The following is a 19,188-nucleotide window of genomic DNA, read 5'->3' as shown; positions in this document are numbered from 1 at the left end:
TGTAAAACATACAAGTCACTAGAAACAAATTGGAGCATAAAAATAGAAAATCATAAACTAAAATCCTAGATCTTTGTATGGAGAGCATGGTTTGAACATATACGCTGTCATGGAGCGATGGACATGCATCCATGATGCTTTGCAGTCATTGTTTCCTATTGTTTTCCAGTGTTCCCGAGAATTTTCTTCTAGGCAGATTGTCCAGGATTGAAAGTACAATCAACCTCATTTTGCTTTGTCAGAAGTGTTCTTTTTTTTGGTTTCTGCTATGTAAAACTCGGAAACATTTCTGGCTTTATAGCATCGCACAGAGGGCATCATAATTTGTTCTCGTGTGCCCATTATCGTGTGTCTGTTCTCATGTGCTATGAGTTGATTTCTAGTTGACAGTCTTTTGGTGCAAAACATCTGTTGTCTCAACACCCTAGAACCTTGGATGGCATCAAGTGGTGGAACATCTTTCGTGTGTCCATTTTTTGTTAAACGATAGTGCTAGGTGAATATTGGGCCTGCCTTCTGAACTCAAAGAACCCTTTTGAGTGTAATCATTTAGCCCATTTTTTAGAGCCTTTTGTGCCTAATAAAAGTTGGTAGCTTTGTGTTGCTTGTGATCTTGATTATCTTGCCCTTTCCGTATGCAACGACAACATATTACCCATTCGTTTGTCTTTCTAACCTTCCCCGTAAGCATGAGTAGGTCCTTTGTGGACTGCACAAGTTTAATGTCTAGGTTGACCCTTGTGAACGAATATCACTTGGGTGTCGCATGCCTTAGGTAACCCCAACTATGGACGTGACAAGATGACAAAGTAAAGTTAGAGCGGGTCAAACAAACACTGAATTGCCATGGTGAGACATCATGGCAAAAGTAGCACGGTTGTACAATAGGAGCTACAAAAATGTGATCGTTCCCTAAAAACAAATGAGAAACTCATGCGAAAATTAGCAAAGACGCTCAAGAGGAGTGGTATTTGCAGTGATTTGCCCACAGAGCAAGAGTTCTCTCGTGCAGAAGAGGCACAACACAAAGGGCAACTTGAACGGGTAGAAGCAATGAAGAGTGGCTGAGCTGGAGTTGTGGCTCAACATTGTGTTAATTGAAAGTTAGTAAAGCTCTACAGGAACAGGGAACGCTTTGTGGTGATAGAGTCCAAGCAAGAAGGGTCAGAATCCTGACTAGATCAGTTGGAGATCCAAGTAGAAAGGATAATGAATGATATGAGAGAATCCGTACAATACTTACAAGAGTAAGGGAATTGACATCTCATGTGTTAACACTCATGCAAGTGTGCATATGTGAAAAGGAATGTCTCGTAGTCATCTATCATCACAAATGAAGGCTCCCAAACCATAGAGCCATAATGGTGCTCAGGATGCCAAGAAGTCAGAAAAGTCTCTTTGATATAGATTAATACTGCAAAGCGACCTCACCAGAATCTAAAGATTCCAAGGTGTCGCCGGCAATTATATATCTCATCGATGATGCAAAACTGTGGTGGCACACATGCTGGGAGGATATGAAATAGGATCGCTAAAACATTGACACTTGGGAAGCCTTGAAGAGGGAATTGAATACTCGATTCATGTTAGAGAATACAGGGTTCATCGCACCGTGAAAGTTGTGGCAACTTCACTAGACCTAGACAATTCGTGATTATCTAAAGTAGTTTTTTACATTGATGTTGAACATCCAAGACATGTCTGAGCCTATTTCTAGATTCATGTTAGAGAATACAGGGTTCATCGCACCGTGAAAGTTGTGGCAACTTCACTAGACCTAGACAATTCGTGATTATCTAAAGTAGTTTTTTACATTGATGTTGAACATCCAAGACATGTCTGAGAAAGATAAACTTTTCTACTTCCTTGACAATTTAAAATTGTGGGTTCAGCAGGAGTTGCATCATTAAAATGTCCATAAGCTAATAGGTGTACTCGTAAAGGCGGAACGACTCACAGATTTCTCTATAATAGAGATGACAAAGAAAAAGTACTTACTAAAGAAGGGATCTCCAAAAACTTCCAAATAAGAAGAAAAGTGCTTTGATGAAACATGGATACAAAAGTCCTAAAGTCTGGCACATGTCATTTGTGCGGTGGACAGCATCCAACAATGGAATGCCAACAACGAAAAGCAATCAAATGGCCGCAACAAAGAGAAGCACTCAATATTGTCCTACCTTTACGGCTTCTTCATTGCCAAAGAAGAGCATTGGCAAAATCATCTAGTTTGGGCAGGTTGTGTTTGAGTAGCAACGTCTCATCGCCAAGACCTCACATGGGAATTGTGTGTTTGTTGAATGCATTAAGAGGTGAAGTCCAGGAGAAGCTCAAGAGGAGGCCAAAGAAGAAAGGTGACTCTTCAGGCTCTAGTTTGTTAGAATTGGGAAGTGACGAAGGATCACCACAACGACCATGCATTGGGTCAGTGTAATTTGTTGAATGCAATGTGAGCTCAAAGTGGAAAAGCAATCAAAAACAACATTAAGAGAGACAAAGACGACATCCTATTGATGTTGATGGACATTAGATTAAATGAGAAGATGATTCAGGCATTGGTGGATGCAAGAGCCACACACACCATAGCAAACTAAGAGGCAAAGAGTCCCGAATTAAAGTTCACAAAGAGTTTGAACCGCATGAAGGCAAACAATTCAGAGTCGAAGCCTATTTCTAGATTGGTGAAGGGAATCGACATCTTAATCGGAGATTGAAGTGGGGAAACAATTTCACGACGCTTCCCTTGGATGATGTTCTCTCTTTCTAATAGATGATGGCTCTCCATATGCGGCACCACTTTCTAAGATAGCTTCGGAAGACACACTGTCACGGACTTAGCTGGAATTGCCTAAGTCGAGAGGCACCCTTGCGGCCAAGACGCGAACTTAGCTTGAGTTGCCTAAGTCACGAAGCACCCTTGTGCCAACTTCTCGGACTTAACTAGGATTGCCTAAGTCTTGACGCGCCCTTGCGATATACATCCGCAAAGGTCAGCCAATTTACAACCTCACTCAGGTCCCGAAGGACCTGTAAAAGAGAAAGTTTATTAGTTCGAAGAACGAGCGACGGACAAGTCCCAACGTCTCGCGAAGAGGGAAGCTTTACAAGCAATTCAGCGAGCACCTTACGTGTATTAGATAAAAGAGAGAAAGGAGGAAAATAAGGACTTTAAAAGGTAGAACGAATAGTTGCAAGTCCACAAACAACTGCTCACCGGGTGCCGGGCGCGAAGGCAAGTTCTCATCAAGTCAACGTGCAAACTTGTGAAGATTTTTCAACACCCGACAATATACCGAAGCCCCATCCAGCCCTGTGCTACCGGGGGGATTCTAGGGTGCTGAGATGATTGACATTTTGCGAGGTGCAGCGGGCTGCAGAAAACAGCCCGCGGCACGCAAAAACGGAGCCATTTTAGGGCTTTTTAACCCAACGCGGTGAGCAGTCGTACTGTGCGCTGCAACCTGTTCGAACATGTATTTTTACAAGCAAAAACACATAAAACCAAGGCAAAACAAGCTGTCATGTCTCTGTTCAAGCATGCAAAAGCGACGAACGGTTCGTTGAACGAAGTTGTTGCGAGTGCGCGACGACCGTTCGTGACATTCTGCCCAACTTAACCTGTCGACGCCCTCGTCGATGCTTGTTGGTTGTTGTTGATGATTGCTTCTTCATGTCGTAGGGCGTCTTCGGGCTCCTAACTTGCTTCAGTTCGGGGAAGCTTTCGCCACTTCACCAAGTACTCGGTCTGCTCAGCACCATTAGGTAGCTTTATCTTGTGATCCGCTAGAATGGTATCAACTCGCTTCTCGTAGGAGGCTATGGTGGGGGGTAGCCGAGTTGGAACATTTTGGAAAGCATCTTGCGGATCTGAGTGGTAGGCTTTCAAGTTGCAAGCGTGAAAAACATTATGATTTTTGAGCCACGCCGGTAGCTGCAACCTGTAGGAGACGTTGCCCACCCTACTGATAATTGGGAAGGGCCCTTCATACTTGCGCACCAATCCTTTGTGTACTTTGTTCCTAAAGGATTGGAGTGATGCTAGTTGGAGCTTCACCAACACTAAATCGTCGACTTTGAACTCTTACGATCGCCTTCCCAAGTCGGCCCACTTCTTTATCTTTTTGATCTCCTTCTCCAAGTAAGCCCGCGCAATATCTACATTTCAGTGCCATTCTTTGGCAAAGTGATAAGTTGACGGACTACTCCCAATGTATCCGATAGCCAGGGTGTAAGGAGTCGACGGTTGTTATCCTGTAATAATCTCGAATGGGCTCTTGTTGGACACAGAGCTCCGCTGCAAGTTGCAGGAGAATTGGGCTATGTCCAACAGCTTCACCCAATCTCGTTGGTTGGCACTCACGTAGTGCCGAAGATATTGTTCCAGGAGCGAGTTTATCCTTTCGATTTGGCCATCTGTCTAGGGGTGGAGGCTTGTGGAAAAGTATAACTTAGACCCCAATAATTTGAATAGCTCGGTCCAAAATCATCGCAAGAACCGAGCATCACAATCACCGATAATATTATGCGAGACTCCCCAATACTTCACCATATTCTTCATCATCAGCTTGGCCGCCTCCTCTGCTGAACAGTGTAGGGGCGCAGCAATGAAAGTTGCAAACTTTAAAAATCGATCGACTACTACGAGTATCGATCCCAATCCCCCTACTGTCGGCAAGCTTGATATGAAGTCTAAGGAAATGCTCTCCCACGGCCTTTCTGGTACGGGCAACGATTCCAAAAGTCCCATCGGCTTCCATTGCTCCACCTTGTCTTGTTGGCAAGTGAGGCACGTTCGAACATATTCCTCAACATCAGTCCCCATCTTCGGCCAATAGAATGCCCTCTCCATGAGAGCCAAGGTTTTGTGAATACTCGGATGTCCAACCCAAAGGGAATCGTGACACTCTCTTAAGAGCTCACGCCTCAAATTGTCCACTTGAGGGATATAAACCCTATTCCATTTTGTGTAAATGAGTCCCTCCTGGACCTAAAATCGTCGTGCCTTGCCTTCTTTGATGAGTTGCATCAGGGTTACTGCTTGGGGATCACTATACAGTCCATCCCTGATCTTGGAAAGGAAGTTGGAGTGCAATTGACTTGCTTGGCCTCTGCCCTCCAACTGTATGGCATTCACTCTCTCCACCTTCGGGCTCAATGCATCGACCACGACATTTGCTTTTTCGGGCTTGTACTCCATTGTCATATCAAACTCAGCCAAGAAGTCCTGCCATCGTGCTTGCTTTGGGGAGAGTTTCTTCTGAGTTTGGAAATAGCTTAAAGCGATGTCTGTCCTCAGCACAAATCGCGATCCAAGAAGGTAGTGTCACCAAACTCGTAGACAGTGGACCACCGCTGTCATCTCCTTCTCGTGCACCGGATACTGCCACTCGGTCTTGTTGAGCTTGCGGCTCTCGTAGGCCACCGGATGACCCTCCTACATGAGTACTCCCCCAATAGCGAAGTCTGAAGCATCCGTATGGACTTCGAAGGGCTCCCCATAGTCCAGCAATTTGAGCACCGGTTCTTCCAACACAACAACGTTCAGATCTTGGAATGCAGCTTCACATTTATCAAACCACCTCCAAGGTTGCTTCTTCTTCAGCAACTCTGTTAGTGGAGTTGCACGCTTCGAATACCCCGCTATGAAGCGTCGATAGCAACGATTTAAAAAGGCGCTCGGGCGCTCGCCTAGGCGCTCGGGCGAGGCGAGGCGAGGCCCGAACGCCTCGCTAATCTTCCAAGCGGCGCGCTTCAAAGAGGCGCCGCCTGGGCGCTCGCCCGAGCCTAGGCGCTGGGCTCTTCGGGCGAGCGTCTGGGTTAACCAAGGCGACCGAACCAGGATTTTAGGTCTGGTTCGGTCCTGATTCGGTCTCTGGTGGTTAGTTGGTTCAATCGAACCAACTAAAACCGATATCAGTGACAACCCAGTCCTAACCCTCGTTGCCACTGCCGCTCCCGATCTCGATCCCGTTGCTCGTCGTTGTCGCTACTCACAAACACTGCCGCTGTCGCCGCTCGCGCCTCCCGTTGCTCGCCGCTCCTGCTCCCGCTGTCGCTGCTCGCAAACGCTGCCGCTATCGCCGCTCGCGCCTCCCGCTGCTCGCCGCTCCTCCTCCCGCTCCCGCTCCTGCTCCCGCTGTCGCTGCCTCCTTACACTCCGCTGCCGCTGCCGCTTCCTCTTTTCTCAATCAGCAAGCTCAACACCCCCTTACACTTCCTTCTGTTAGTAGTATACAATATACTGTTAATAGTATACTGTATACTGTTAATATTGTTAGGTTTATTTAAAATTATTAATTTTCAATACTGTTAATAGATTAATAATATATTATTTTGATTTTAATACTGTTAATTTTTATTTATTTGAAATTATTGCTAGGTTTCAAGATAAATAGCAAGTGTACAGAGCAACTCAATAGAGTCTCCAATAGCATCAAAAAAAGATCCTGCATGGAAGTATAATTATTTGAAAGATCTGAAAGATCCTAATGCAGTGACTTGCATATTCTGCGATAAGACTACTAGAGGTGGTATTTTTCGTGCAAAACAACATCTAGTAGAAAATTTCAAGAATGTAGTAGCTTGCAAAAAGTGTTCACCTGAGGTAAAAGAAGAATTGTTGAGTTATATGAATGAAAAGAAGACACAAAAGAATGAATCTTACAGGAATTTACCAAAAGACAATGTTGAACATCTCAGGGATGAAGAAGACGATTATTCTATGAGTATTAACTCAAGTGGAAAAAAAGTATACGACAAAAAAGAAAAAGAAGTTACGAGTACTAAGAAGGGTAAAAAACGACCGATGGATCTATATATGTTTCAAGGATCCCAGAAACAAAAAGGACAAGCAGGAGGCTCAAAATTTAGACAAATAAATATAAGTGATGCTTGTGATAAAGAAATAAGAGGAAGAATAATTCAACACATTGCTCGCTTCTTCTATCAGGCTGGTCTACCCCTTAGTACAACTCGTTTAGACAGTTTTAATGATATGATTGAAGCTATTGGAAGATATGGTGCAGGATTAAAACCTCCAAGTTATTCTGAGATGCAAGTTCCATTGCTGCAAAAAGAGTTGAATTATACAAATGACTTATTAAAGGGTCATAAAGAATCATGGGCAACACATGGTTGCTCTATTATGTCAGATGTTTGGACTGACAGGAGGCGCAGGAGTATAATTAATTTTATGGTTAATTGTTCTTTAGGGACTATGTTTGTGAAGTCAATACAATGATTTAAAAAACACTAGGCGCCAAAAGGCGTCAAGGTCCAAAAATGCCCGAGGCGCTAGGCGTTTGCCCAAGCGAAGCAAGGCGCTAAAATATAAAAATATATAATATAATTAATAAATATAATTATTTAAATAAAAAAATATATGCTATTAAATTAAAAATCGAGTATAAAATCATAAAAAATAAATAAATCATAATAGTATTTTTTTTATTTTTTAAATAAAAAATATACTATTAAATAAATAAAAATTAATAGTATTAAAATAAAAATAATATATTATTAATCTAATAAATAAAAAATACTATTATTAGTATACAATTAGCAGTATACTGTTAATATACTGTTAACAGTATAGTGAGAAGAGTATGAGAAGACCGAGGCTGTTGAGGCAACGACAACGCTAGCAGGCGACGACCGTAGCTGGACCGGGAGCGAGAGTGGCGAGCGGCGAAGACAGCGGGAGCGGTGAGCAACAGCGGGAGTGGGAGCGGGAGCTACGACCGACAGCGACGAGCGACAATGGGTGCGGAGACAGCAGCGACGACAACAGCGGCGAGCAATGATTGTGGCAGCAGCAAGTAGCGACAGTGGCAATAGAAAACAACAACAACGGAGAAGAAATCTCGGCTGCAAAATCACGAGTGTTAGGGTTGGGGAAGTCGAGGAAATCACGAGAGGAAGCCTGATATCGATGATTTAGTTGGTTCGATTGAACCAACTAAAGAACCGGAGACCAACCAGACCTAATAATTTGGTTCGGTCGGCTGGTTTAACCCAGGCGCTCGCCCGAAGCGCCCGACGCTTGGGCTCGAGCGAGCACCTAGGCGGCGCCTCTTTGAAGCGAGACGCCTGGACATGAAGCGAGGCGCTCGAGCCTCGCCTCGCCTGAGCGCCCGAGCGCCTATTGAAATCATTGAGTCAATAGATGCTTCATCTTTTGTAAAATCTGGAGACAAGATATATAATTTACTTGACAACTTCATGGGAGAAATTGGAGAACAAAATGTCGTTCAAATCATAACCTACAATGGAAGCAACTATGTTTTAGCTGGTAATATTCATCTTTTGAATTTGTTAATTATTTTATCTTCAATTAAATGTGTTAAACTCTTAAGTCTTATCATTTTTGTTATCCTTTATCTCAGGTAAATTGCTTGAATCAAAAAGACAACACTTGTATTGGACTCCATGTGTAGCACATTGTATTGATTTAATGTTGAAGGATATTGGAAAGATCTTAGAAATCAAGAAAACCTTAGAAAGGGTAATTTTTGTTGTTGGATTTCTTTATAATCACATTGGGGCTTTGAATATGATGAGAGAATTTACAGGGAATAAAGAATTAATGAGACATGGTGTCACCCGATTTGTTACTTCATTCTTAACATTACAGAGCGTGCATCGTCAAAAACATAATCTGAGAAACATGTTTACCTCTAAGAAATGGGTGACAAGCAAATGGGCAAAAAAAGCAAAAGGCAAAAGGGCTGCTGATATCATCTTAATGCTATCCTTTTGGAATCATGTAGTTTATATATTAAAGGTAATGGGCCTTCTTGTTCGAGTCCTTCGGTTGGTGGATACTGAAAATAAGCCTGCAATGGGATATATTTATGAGGCTATAGATAAAGCAAAAGAGACGATTAAAAGATCTTTTAATAAAAATGAAGAAAAATATGAGCAAATTTTTACAATTGACGAAATATGGAATTGTCCACTTCGTCGTCCCTTACATGCAGCAGGATATTATTTGAACCCTGAATTCTTTTATAAGATTAAATATGTTGGGTTTGATGCAGAAGTTTTGGATGGGTTATATCAGTGCGTTGGAAGATTAGTTCCCAGCCTTGAGGTTCAAGATAAGATTATTCATGAATTATCTTTATATAAAAATGTCGAATGTCTTTTTGGAATTCCAATTGTCGTTCGATCCAGGACAACTACATCTCCAGGTATTAATAATTTGATATAATTAATTTCATATGTATTATGTTACTATGTTATTGTCAATAATAACATAAATTTTGCAACTGAATGGTGGAGTCTATTTGGAAATTCCATCCCGAACTTACAATAATTTGCTATCAAAGTACTTAGTTTGACATGTAGTGTTTCAGGTTGTGAGCGAAACTAGAGTGTCTTTAAGCATGTAAGGATCACTAAATATTTTTATTTTAATTTATCTATTTATTTAGATAGATGTATTAATATATTTTTAAATTATATGACATGATAGATTCACTCGAAGAGAAGAAATCGGTTGGAACATCAACGATTACATGATCTTGTTTACATAAAGTATAATCAAGCTTTGAAGGCTCGCCATGATTTGCAAAATAGATTTGATTCAATCTCATTGCAAGATATTGATGATTCAAACGAGTGGTTAGTAGGAGAAATAGGTGCAAACTTGCAAGATGCCGAAGACGAGCTTGTATTTGAAGATAATAGATTGACATGGGGAGATGTGGCAAGAGCTTCAAGTGCTGGAGAATTACAAACATATACAAGACAAATGTCAAAGAGAAAAATGAGTGCAAAAGCATCAAGCTCGGCTCCTGCTATTGTTGAAGACATAGAGAATGAAACATATCTTGATGAAGAGGAAGAAGTCGAAGGACAAGAGGAAGAAGACGAATTCAATGAAGATGATTTATGTGAAAATGACGATAATATGATTATGATAAATAACTTTGATGTAAAATTTTATTGTTTTGAATTTTGAAACTTTTTGTTAATGTGACATTATGATTTTATATCTTAGATTTTCTTAATTTAATAACATATTTTAATTTAAAATTTTAAATAATTATATTTATTAATTATATTATATATTTTTATATTTTAGCACCTCGCTTCGCTCGGGCGAGCGCCTACCGCCTCAGGCGTTTTTGGACCTTGGCGCCTTTTGGCACCTAGCGCTTTTTAAATCACTGGTCGATAGTAATTGACGAAACCAAGGAAGGATCTCAACTCTGGCACCTTCTTTAGAGTTCGTCATTCTGCAACAGCTTGCACCTTTGATTAGTCCATCCGAATGGAGTCATCACTAATTCAATGCCCCAAAAACAAGATCTTCATTTGAGCAAAGTAGAACTTCTCCCTCTTCACGAACAAAGTGTTCTCCCTAAGAACCTTGAAAATTGTCCGAAGGTGCTCGATATGCTCCTCGAGTGTTTGGCTGTAGACGACGATATCGTCCAAGTAGACGACCACAAACTTATTCAAATACTCTTTGAATAATTGGTTCATAAGAGTGCAAAACGTGGCCGGAGCGTTGGTTAAGCCAAAAGGCATCACCAAGAACTCAAACGCTCCATACCTGGTCACGCAAGTAGTCTTCGCTTCGTCGTCTTCAGCAATGCGCACCTGCCAGTATCCCGACCGGAGGTCAAGTTTGGCGAAATACTTGGCCTTGCCCAATTGGTCAAACAAGTCCGCAATGAGTGGGATTAGATACTTGTTCTTCACCGTCACTTTGTTGAGGGCTCGATAATCAACGCATAATCGGAGGCTCCCATCTTGTTTCTTTTGGAAGAGAACCGAAGCTCCGAATGGTGCTTTAGAACTGCGGATGAGACCACCGCTTAGCAGGTCATCTAATTGCTTTTTGAGTTCTGCCAACTCAGGAGGGGGCATGCAGTATGGTGGTCTTGCTGGAGGCTTCACTCCTGGCTCTAGCTCGATATGATGATCCACGCCTCTGCGTGGCGGTAGAGTCTTCGGTAACTCGGGTGGCATAACGTCTGTGAACTCCTTCAATACGTTAGCCACCACAGCAGGTTCATGAATGGCCTTCTCGTCAAGTGGCTCTAGCTTCATAGCAGCCACGAATGTTAATTCGTCTTTTCGTACCTCCTTCTTTAGTTGTAATGTCGATATCTGTTGAAGTTCCCTGGTTCCTCTTTGAGAGATGGGAACCACACAGGGGTCGTCACCTCCCATCATACATAGGGAGTTTAGGAACGACATTGGCACCAACTTCGCTGTGTGCATGAATTTCATTCCAAAAATCACTTGGAAGTCATCCAGTGGCACCGCCATCATGTTTGTGCTCCCGCTCCATGTTCCGATCTTGATGGGAACTCCCTTTGCCAACCCGAAGTTTCGCTTAGCCTCCGAGTTCACCGCCTTCATTCGACTTGGGTTCTTCTCCAAGATCAACCCAAGTCGTTTTGCTTCTCGATCGGCAATAAAGTTATGGGTAGCGCCCGTGACCACCATTGCATGAGTTGTTTGGCCATTGAGCTTAATGTCTACGTACATCAGCTCACTACTTCCTGCTTTTTGTGGCCTTGCCTTCATGTTCTCCCTCACTTAACCCCGCATAGCGTTCAATAAACGCATTGCTCCCCTCTGGGGTCCTTGCGACTCCTCATCGTCGCTGTCGGATTCTGAACTACTCGAACTAAGAGCGACAGCTTTGCCCTTGTTCGATCTTGGGGGGTGGATGGAAGCTGTTAAAGTATTGAGTGCTTTCTTCTGTGGGCACTCCCTCACCAAGTGCGGCCCTCCGCACAAGAAGCATCCGCCAATCTTCGGGGCCTTGCCTTTTGAGCTTGGCCCTTTGTGGGAACTCTTCTTCCTTTGTTCGCCCTAGGGCTCCTTCCCTCAAGAATATTTTAGTGGGCGATTTCCTGAAGATTGTTTCTTTTTTCCCGGGTCCTCAGATATAACAAAGTTAGTGAGCCTTTCTGCAGCAGCAATTGCCCCGATCATATCGGTGACATTCCTTCGATGCAGTTCTTGTTGAGCCCAAGGCTTCAAACCATCGAGGAGGCTGAACAGCTTATCCTTTTTAGACATGTCCTGTATGTCCAGCATTAGTGTAGAAAATTGCTTCACGTAGTCTCGAATGGAAGTACTTTGGCGGAGTTATCTTAGTTTCCTCCTTGCGACGAACTTTGGTATCTTCAGAATCAGGCCTTGTAGCTCAAAAATATTGTTCCATGTCAAACAAGAAATTCTCGAGTTCTTTTGCATCCCTAGCACCTCCATAGCAATGAGGCTCAAGTGCCCTCAGATTTTGTGGCAATGCAACGCGGGTGTTGCTCCCTCCTGCATTTAGTGCACTTGTGAGTGCTGTCACTTTAGAAGTGAGTTTCGCCACAACTTCGTGCAAATGTTGCACGGAGTCTTTAGTATCATCCGTCAGTCAATCGACTAGGGCCTCAACCTTGTCGATTCGAGATTCAGCTTCTTCTTGCGAACTCTCTACCCCAAGAAGCCTTCGTTGGCCTTGGTAGAGTTCTTCCAAGCTTGCTTCGAGAACATCCAAGCAGGTTTCCGCTACTGTAAGTCTCTCCTTATAGCTCTTCTTCCCGGTTGGCGCTCCAGATTGTGCCTCCTTCGCTCGCGGAGAGTAGCCAATTTCTCGCTCATCATGTTCGTTGCCACGATCCTCCAAAGCGGCTCCAACGATATGAGAACGAGTTTGCACTTGCAGCCCACCTGCGACTGCTTGGGGCAAAGGTCCGGCTTGCCTCGCCTTGCTTGATTTGCCATAATGTCACAGACTTAGTTAGAATTGCCTAAGTCGTGAGGCAACCTTGCGGCCAAGACGCGAACTTAACTTGAGTTGCCTAAGTCGCGAAGCACCCTTGTGCCAACTTCTCGGACTTAATTGGGATTGCCTAAGTCTTGACGCGCCCTTGCGATATGCATCCGCAAAGGTCAGCCAATTTGCAACCTCACTCAAGTCTCGAAGGACCTGTAAAAGAGAAAGTTGATTAGTTCAAAGAACGAGCGACGGACAAGTCCCGACGTATCGCGAAGAGGGAAGCTTTACAAGCAATTCAGCAAGCACGTTACATGCATTAGAGAAAAGAAAGAAAGGAGGAAAATAAGGACTTTAGAAGGTAGAACAAATAGTTGCAAGTCCACAAACAACTGCTCATCGGGTGCTAGGTGCGAAGGCAAGTTCCCGTCAAGTCAACGTGCGAACTTGTGAAGATTTTTCAACGCCCGACAATATACCAAAGCCCCATCCAGCCCTATGCCACCCAAGGGGTTCTAGGGTGCTGAGATGGCTGACATTTCGCGCGGTGCAGCAGGCTATAGAAAACAGCCCGCGGCAAGCGAAAACGGAGCCATTTTGGGGCTTTTTGACCCGGCGTGGTAAGCGATCGCATTGTACACTGCAACCTATTCGAACATGTATTTTTACAAGCAAAAACACACAAAACCAAGGCAAAACGGACTGTCATGTCTCTGTTCAAGCATACAAAAGTGACGAACGGTTCGTTGAACGAAGTTGTTACGAGTGCGCGATAACCGTTCATGACAACACGACTACTCTTAGCCATGCAAGTGATGAACGAATCAAGACGGAAAGACTTGACTCATCCCATAAAGATACAGTTAGAGTTATAAGGCCTCAACACGAGATAAGGGTCTATCATAAGGCCTCAGCATGAGATAAGAGTTCATCGAGGCGAATACTCTTGAAGAATATGTCGATATGCCAACAAATCAGTTGCCAAATCCCCTTCCACGAGAATGCAAAGTGGAATAGTAGTTCAAACTCTGTGAAGGAGTCAAATATTCAATCAACCATCCACATTGGGCATCATATTTAGAGTGAGAGAATCTCCAGGACTTCTCAAGCAAGTTGTTGGACAATGGACTACTCTAGAGCCTATATTCGCTCATGGGTATTCCAATGCTTTCGAGGGGCAAGACCGAGTGAATGATTGTCAAGGCAATAAGATGAGGGTGGTGACCACACTGAAAAGTTAAAGTCCAATTGATAGAAGATCAAATAGGAAATGCTTCTTAAGTTTGATTCAATAAAGGCAAGGCATTGCAATGGCCACAAGTCCAAGTGGGACTCGATTATCCAAGGAGAATTTGGTCAAAAAAGCATTGAACCAAAGGCCATGAACATCGGATGGGGCATTGTACCACAACGGATCTTCCTAGTCACAAATGGTGCATCAACAACCCCGAAAGCGCAACCAAAACTATTACATATGCGCTCTACAAGGGCAAAACCTAGATCAAGTTCCTAGTACTCCACAAGTGTGATAGTGAAGAGTAGGCAAAATCAAGTAACCAATTCGTAACAAAGAATACATCATGAGGAATTTGGTTGAAGCCAATCAAAGTAACCCAATTTGGATGAGTACAACCTGATTAAATATTCCTCTTCTAAATTTCTTTCCATGGTGAGCACCAAGAATTGAGATTAAGATATCTTAACATTTTCTTTTACTTTTGTTCTCCTATCTCTACACCTCTTCCTTTCAACTCTCCCAATCCGCTCGTCGTAACCTACCACCACTTGCACTTCTCGAAATTAATGCAAAATCTTCATCATTCTTATACACCACTTCATGATTGTATTCTACCATGTTGAACCCTAGAGGATGCATTAGAGAAGGTGTGGATGGTTGAGTTTCAAAACAACAACAAGATTTCACCTTAAAAGACAATGGATCAAGGAGTTGGTGAGGAAGTATTATCTTCTCTATGGCCTAATCGTTTATGCTTGCATTGATTTAAATGTGAGATCATTTTGGTTCATCATCCACAACCTATGTGAACTATATTTCCATTATTGATGTTTGGAATTGGTCCAATTGGTATCCTATCTTTATTTTTAATAACATTTTTCCTTTGCTATTCTGGCTTATTTTTATTTTCATGGAAATGATTAGATCAAGGAGATAGTAACAATCACCATCTTACAAAATGTTCTTGACTTAATGCAAGTTACTAATAAACTCTTCATCCCTTGGTTCACAATCCAAATACAGACAAGGTTGTTAACAAGAGGGGTACTCTTGTTAACACATGTTATAATTTTTATCTACTACTCTTGTGGCACTCCATCCAATTCAGAATTATTGTTGTTGAACATTGATTATAAATTGCATCTTATGCATATTCTTCATGAAATTCCAATATTCGTGCCTTTTCATTTTAATTCTACATTTTATATGTTCAGCCTTATTATTTTATTTTTTTTATTGTTTCCATTTTACTGTTCCCATCTAATCTCACAGTTTATTCATCCAAAAAGTTCTTAGGTGTCAAGCATCAATAAGTGCCTATGTTCTTGCCACAAAGCTATACTAATGTTTTACTGCTATCAATTATATTTCTTTCTTTTGTTTTTATTCTTGTATTATCAGTGGTTTCCTTTGGAACCTTTCTCTACTCATTTTAGTTCTCAAGCTTTTAATTTATGATATGTTAGGATGGGTGATTTATTTCCCTTCCAAAAATATAGTTCAGTTCTGTCATTGGAATAAATGTTCTTACAAATATTTTTTTCCTTTCTTTTCTCCTCTTCGCCTTCTTCTTTCTTTTTCTCTTTTTTATGGTGAAATCCTTAGAATTTCAAGATTTGATGGTATCTAGTGATTCTTATAAGACCATGTTGACAAACACAAATCATCTCAACAGTGAGGCTCTAACAATAAACATTTCTTTTGGTTTTGCCTGCCATGCTTGCATGTATGCAATCATTCATGGCCAAATCCATGATATAGAACCCTTAACTTAAATTTGTATTATAACAGTAAAATTATACAATAAATCAGCTTATTTAATTTGTTGATATTTTAGATCATTCATAAGATGCTCCTTCAGAAAAGCTTTAAGGTTTGTTTTATAGAGTCAACAGGGGTATTACACATTAGCAAAGAAACAGTACCTTGACACAAAGAAAAAGAAATACAAGAATCAGAAACTAATCTTCATTATGTATTATAACTTCACAATGATATTTTTTATTTGGTTTCATGTTGTATATTCTTAATATAATATAAAATAATTTTGGAACATTATATTCAGATATTAAAATGATCTTTAAAGTAGAAGCGTTTTTTATAAAATTAGTTTTATATAAAAATAAATTTATGTTATTTTCTATCGTGAATCATAGTTCTCTTGTTGACTAAATATTTCGATCTATAATTCAGCCATTTTGTCTATCTTGAACATGGCAGAGGATTTTTGCCATTTTTATATTATCATATCAGAAAGATCCTTTCCAAACATATTATGACAATATTATTTTTATTCCAACTCAATGATTGAAGGCAGAGCCTACCTTCCACTTCTATGATATAAGTTTTGGCTGTAGATGTGGACCTTAGATATGTAACTATGCTTCAAATCTTGCCTAGAGGTTAATGACAAATTCATCCGCACAAAAAATGCTACTTGTCAATTTTGAATTTTTGATTTAAAAGTAATTTCTTATCTTAATTTGTTTTATCTCTATTAATGTATACCCATCCTTATGTGTTCTCCTTTTCTTAACTCGTGAAAAGTGTTGACGTAGAAATTATTTTGGATTATTTCAATAGCTTTGTAATCTTGGATGGAGTTTTATTGATTATTATATACACACTTTTTAATTAAGTAATCTTAATTATAAAAACAGCCATATAAGTTAAACAATAGGAACCTGAAACTACTAATTGAGATTTTTTTTCATTCATGATATGAGGATATCAAAAGGATAAAATTTGTCTCTTATTGATTATTATATTTAATCTCAATTAAATATTACATTTTTCACAGTAAATAAGATAATAGACATTGCCATGCCAACTAACACAAATAAGCATTGATAATCAGAGTTGAAAACACCAACAGTTTACAATATGGATAGATAATGCACAAACTGCCAGTATCAAACTAACTATTGAAGTAGATAGATAGTCACCTTTTACTGCATCAAGAAAACCTATGAGAGGATTATTTTCATCACTACCTTTACCAGCGAGAGAATCTGTCAGAGAAAAGCACTCAAGTTAATGAACAGTGATTTATTTTATTTTTACAGGAAGCCATGCATAACTCAGAATGACAAAGAAAAGAAACATAATTCAAAGAAAAAAATAAAACAATGTACATGCAGATATCTGATTCCGGTCGTAGAAAAACCTCAAATATATGGATTTCGACTTCTCTAACAGAAAACTCACTGTTGTTACTAACTGCAGTTAGCAGCATCAGAAGACTCATCAGGTCCTTCATACACTAGAAAAATCTTAGAAAACTTTGATCATCGAGGTTACAGAAACACTGATTACTCCCACAAATAAATGTTTCTCGCATTATCTTTTAATTTCTTGAAAAGCTCCTTCATCATCCGGAGGAACACTTAACTGAAATTATTATTTATCAATATACTGGTCAAAAAATGTGGGACAAATGATCAAAACGAAAAGGCAAGAAAATTCGAAAACGAAAAAGGAGCATAAAACCCTAAAAGAAGACTTTGGATTCCGAGTAACAGATCAAAGCATGCGACAAGATCGATACGTTATAATAACCGAATCGGCGACTCAGAAAATGCCAACGAGCGAGAGTAAGGGACCACCGTTGCCTGCCCAGGCCTCCTCGGACGACTTCGTGTAGAGGAGATCCTCCGGCAGATCCACGTTGTCGCTCGCCATCGGCACCGCGCCGGCTCGCAGAGGAACGCAGAGATCGGGTCCCCGGAAGCCGAAAAAGGGTTTCCGACGCGGCAAAACCGCCGAATCCAAGGGATCGAAGGCGAGAAGTGGGAGAGATGGGCGATCCGTAGGAAGGATGGTTTGGTGATTGGATACTGGGGGAGCAGTTTGGGAGCGTCACGGCTACGGGATTTGAAGGCGATTAAGAGACGGGAACGGAAGTGTCAGATCGTCGTGAGAGCCGACGGAGAGAGCGAGCGTGCGCGATGGGGAGAAGGCACTGAGGAGGCCGCCTATAAATTTGGGGCTTTGAGGATTTTTATTTTCTTTTTCTTTTTTTACTTATAATACATATTATTCCCTAAAAACAACTATTTCTATCTCTTTCAGTCTCCTGTTGATTTTTTTTTTTCCCACGGATCACATTTTTTTTTAATTGAACAAAAAAATCATCAATCACTTTTAGACTTTTTAATATTTTTCTTCCTATTCAAACTCAATTTAATTGAAGTTATTTAATCAACCCAAATTTAAATCGATCTAAAATAAAATAATATCATTTTTATTTATTTGTTTTAATACACAAAATAATTATACAAAATTGATCTTAAAATTAAATACCAAATATTATTAAAAAACAATGTATGAACAGTGAAATCAAGAAAATTATAATGTATATAATATAATAATATTATGATGATTTTTCTAAAAAATCCTTATTTTTATCCTTCTCCTAATGAGAGCCCCGTGTTAGCCTTTTTTCTTTTTTTTTTCCTCGTAGTGTCCCTTACAATTTCAGTCCAAAAAAAATGTTTTTTTTATCTTTTAACTGATATTTCTTTCTTTTAAACTCATTCAATTGAATCAGCTCGTTCAATTGAATGGACTCAATTAACCAAAAACTTAAACAAGAACAAAATATATAATATCTAAAAAATTAAATAATAATAATATATATCCATTTATATTAACATATGTTAGGATCAATAGGATACTAAAATGGGGAAGAGAGGGGGTGAATTAGTGCTTACGATAAAAATATTGATTTTAAAACTTCATACGTTCGATGAAAATCGATATCGGAAAGATGTTAACTTGAAACACGTTCATAAGCGTAGTGAAAGTAAAAAATCAGTTTACAATTAAAATAAAAAGCTTAAAGTAAATACAAATCAGATTTTTATAATGGTTCGATCGTCGTGATCTATATCCACTCACGATTCCTCTTCACTTAAGGCTATCGGCTTTCACTACAAATCTTCCTTCAATTGGTGAACATCAACTGCCCTTTTACATTCTTTCTCCTTTTCACGGGTTTAGGAGACAACCCTTACAACCTCTCTTTCTTGGATCTCACTTTTCTTTTTAGAAGAACTTTCTAAATACTAGGAAGAAGGGACTCTAAATCTTAAGTGAGATTACATAATTTTTCTCAAGTATTCTTTCCCCCCTTTCAATTCAATTTCATGCTCTTTTACACAGGAATAACTAGGGTATTTATAGACCCCAAAGACTTCAAAATTAAAGCAAAAAA

At 40.4% G+C, this 19,188-nt stretch overlaps 1 protein-coding gene across 5 annotated transcripts in view; it reads right to left on the bottom strand.

The window, feature by feature from the left end:
- LOC135629461 (uncharacterized) overlaps nt 1-17,931 on the bottom strand; it is a 34,698-nt gene extending 16,767 nt beyond the window's left edge. For 2 of the 5 annotated variants that reach the window (XR_010493236.1, XR_010493237.1), the window contains exons 1-2: nt 17,579-17,931; nt 16,919-16,984 (exon numbers count right to left, since the gene is read on the bottom strand). Coding sequence is in view for 1 of the 5 variants with exons in the window: in XM_065136851.1 (XP_064992923.1) it covers nt 16,919-16,984; nt 17,579-17,654 (142 nt within the window). In the remaining 4 variants the exon portion in view is untranslated. Of the gene's footprint in view, nt 1-103; nt 5,596-16,918; nt 16,985-17,578 lie in introns of those variants that run through there. The other 3 variants (XM_065136851.1, XM_065136853.1, XM_065136852.1) reach the window with 3 other exon arrangements.
- Between the last annotated feature and the right edge of the window lie 1,257 nt (nt 17,932-19,188).

This window comes from Musa acuminata, chromosome BXJ3-1 (assembly GCF_036884655.1).
Source record: "Musa acuminata AAA Group cultivar baxijiao chromosome BXJ3-1, Cavendish_Baxijiao_AAA, whole genome shotgun sequence".
Lineage (NCBI taxonomy): Eukaryota > Viridiplantae > Streptophyta > Magnoliopsida > Zingiberales > Musaceae > Musa > Musa acuminata.
Note: the sequence above shows the minus strand (reverse complement) of the source record. Positions and strands in the feature narration are given on the sequence as shown.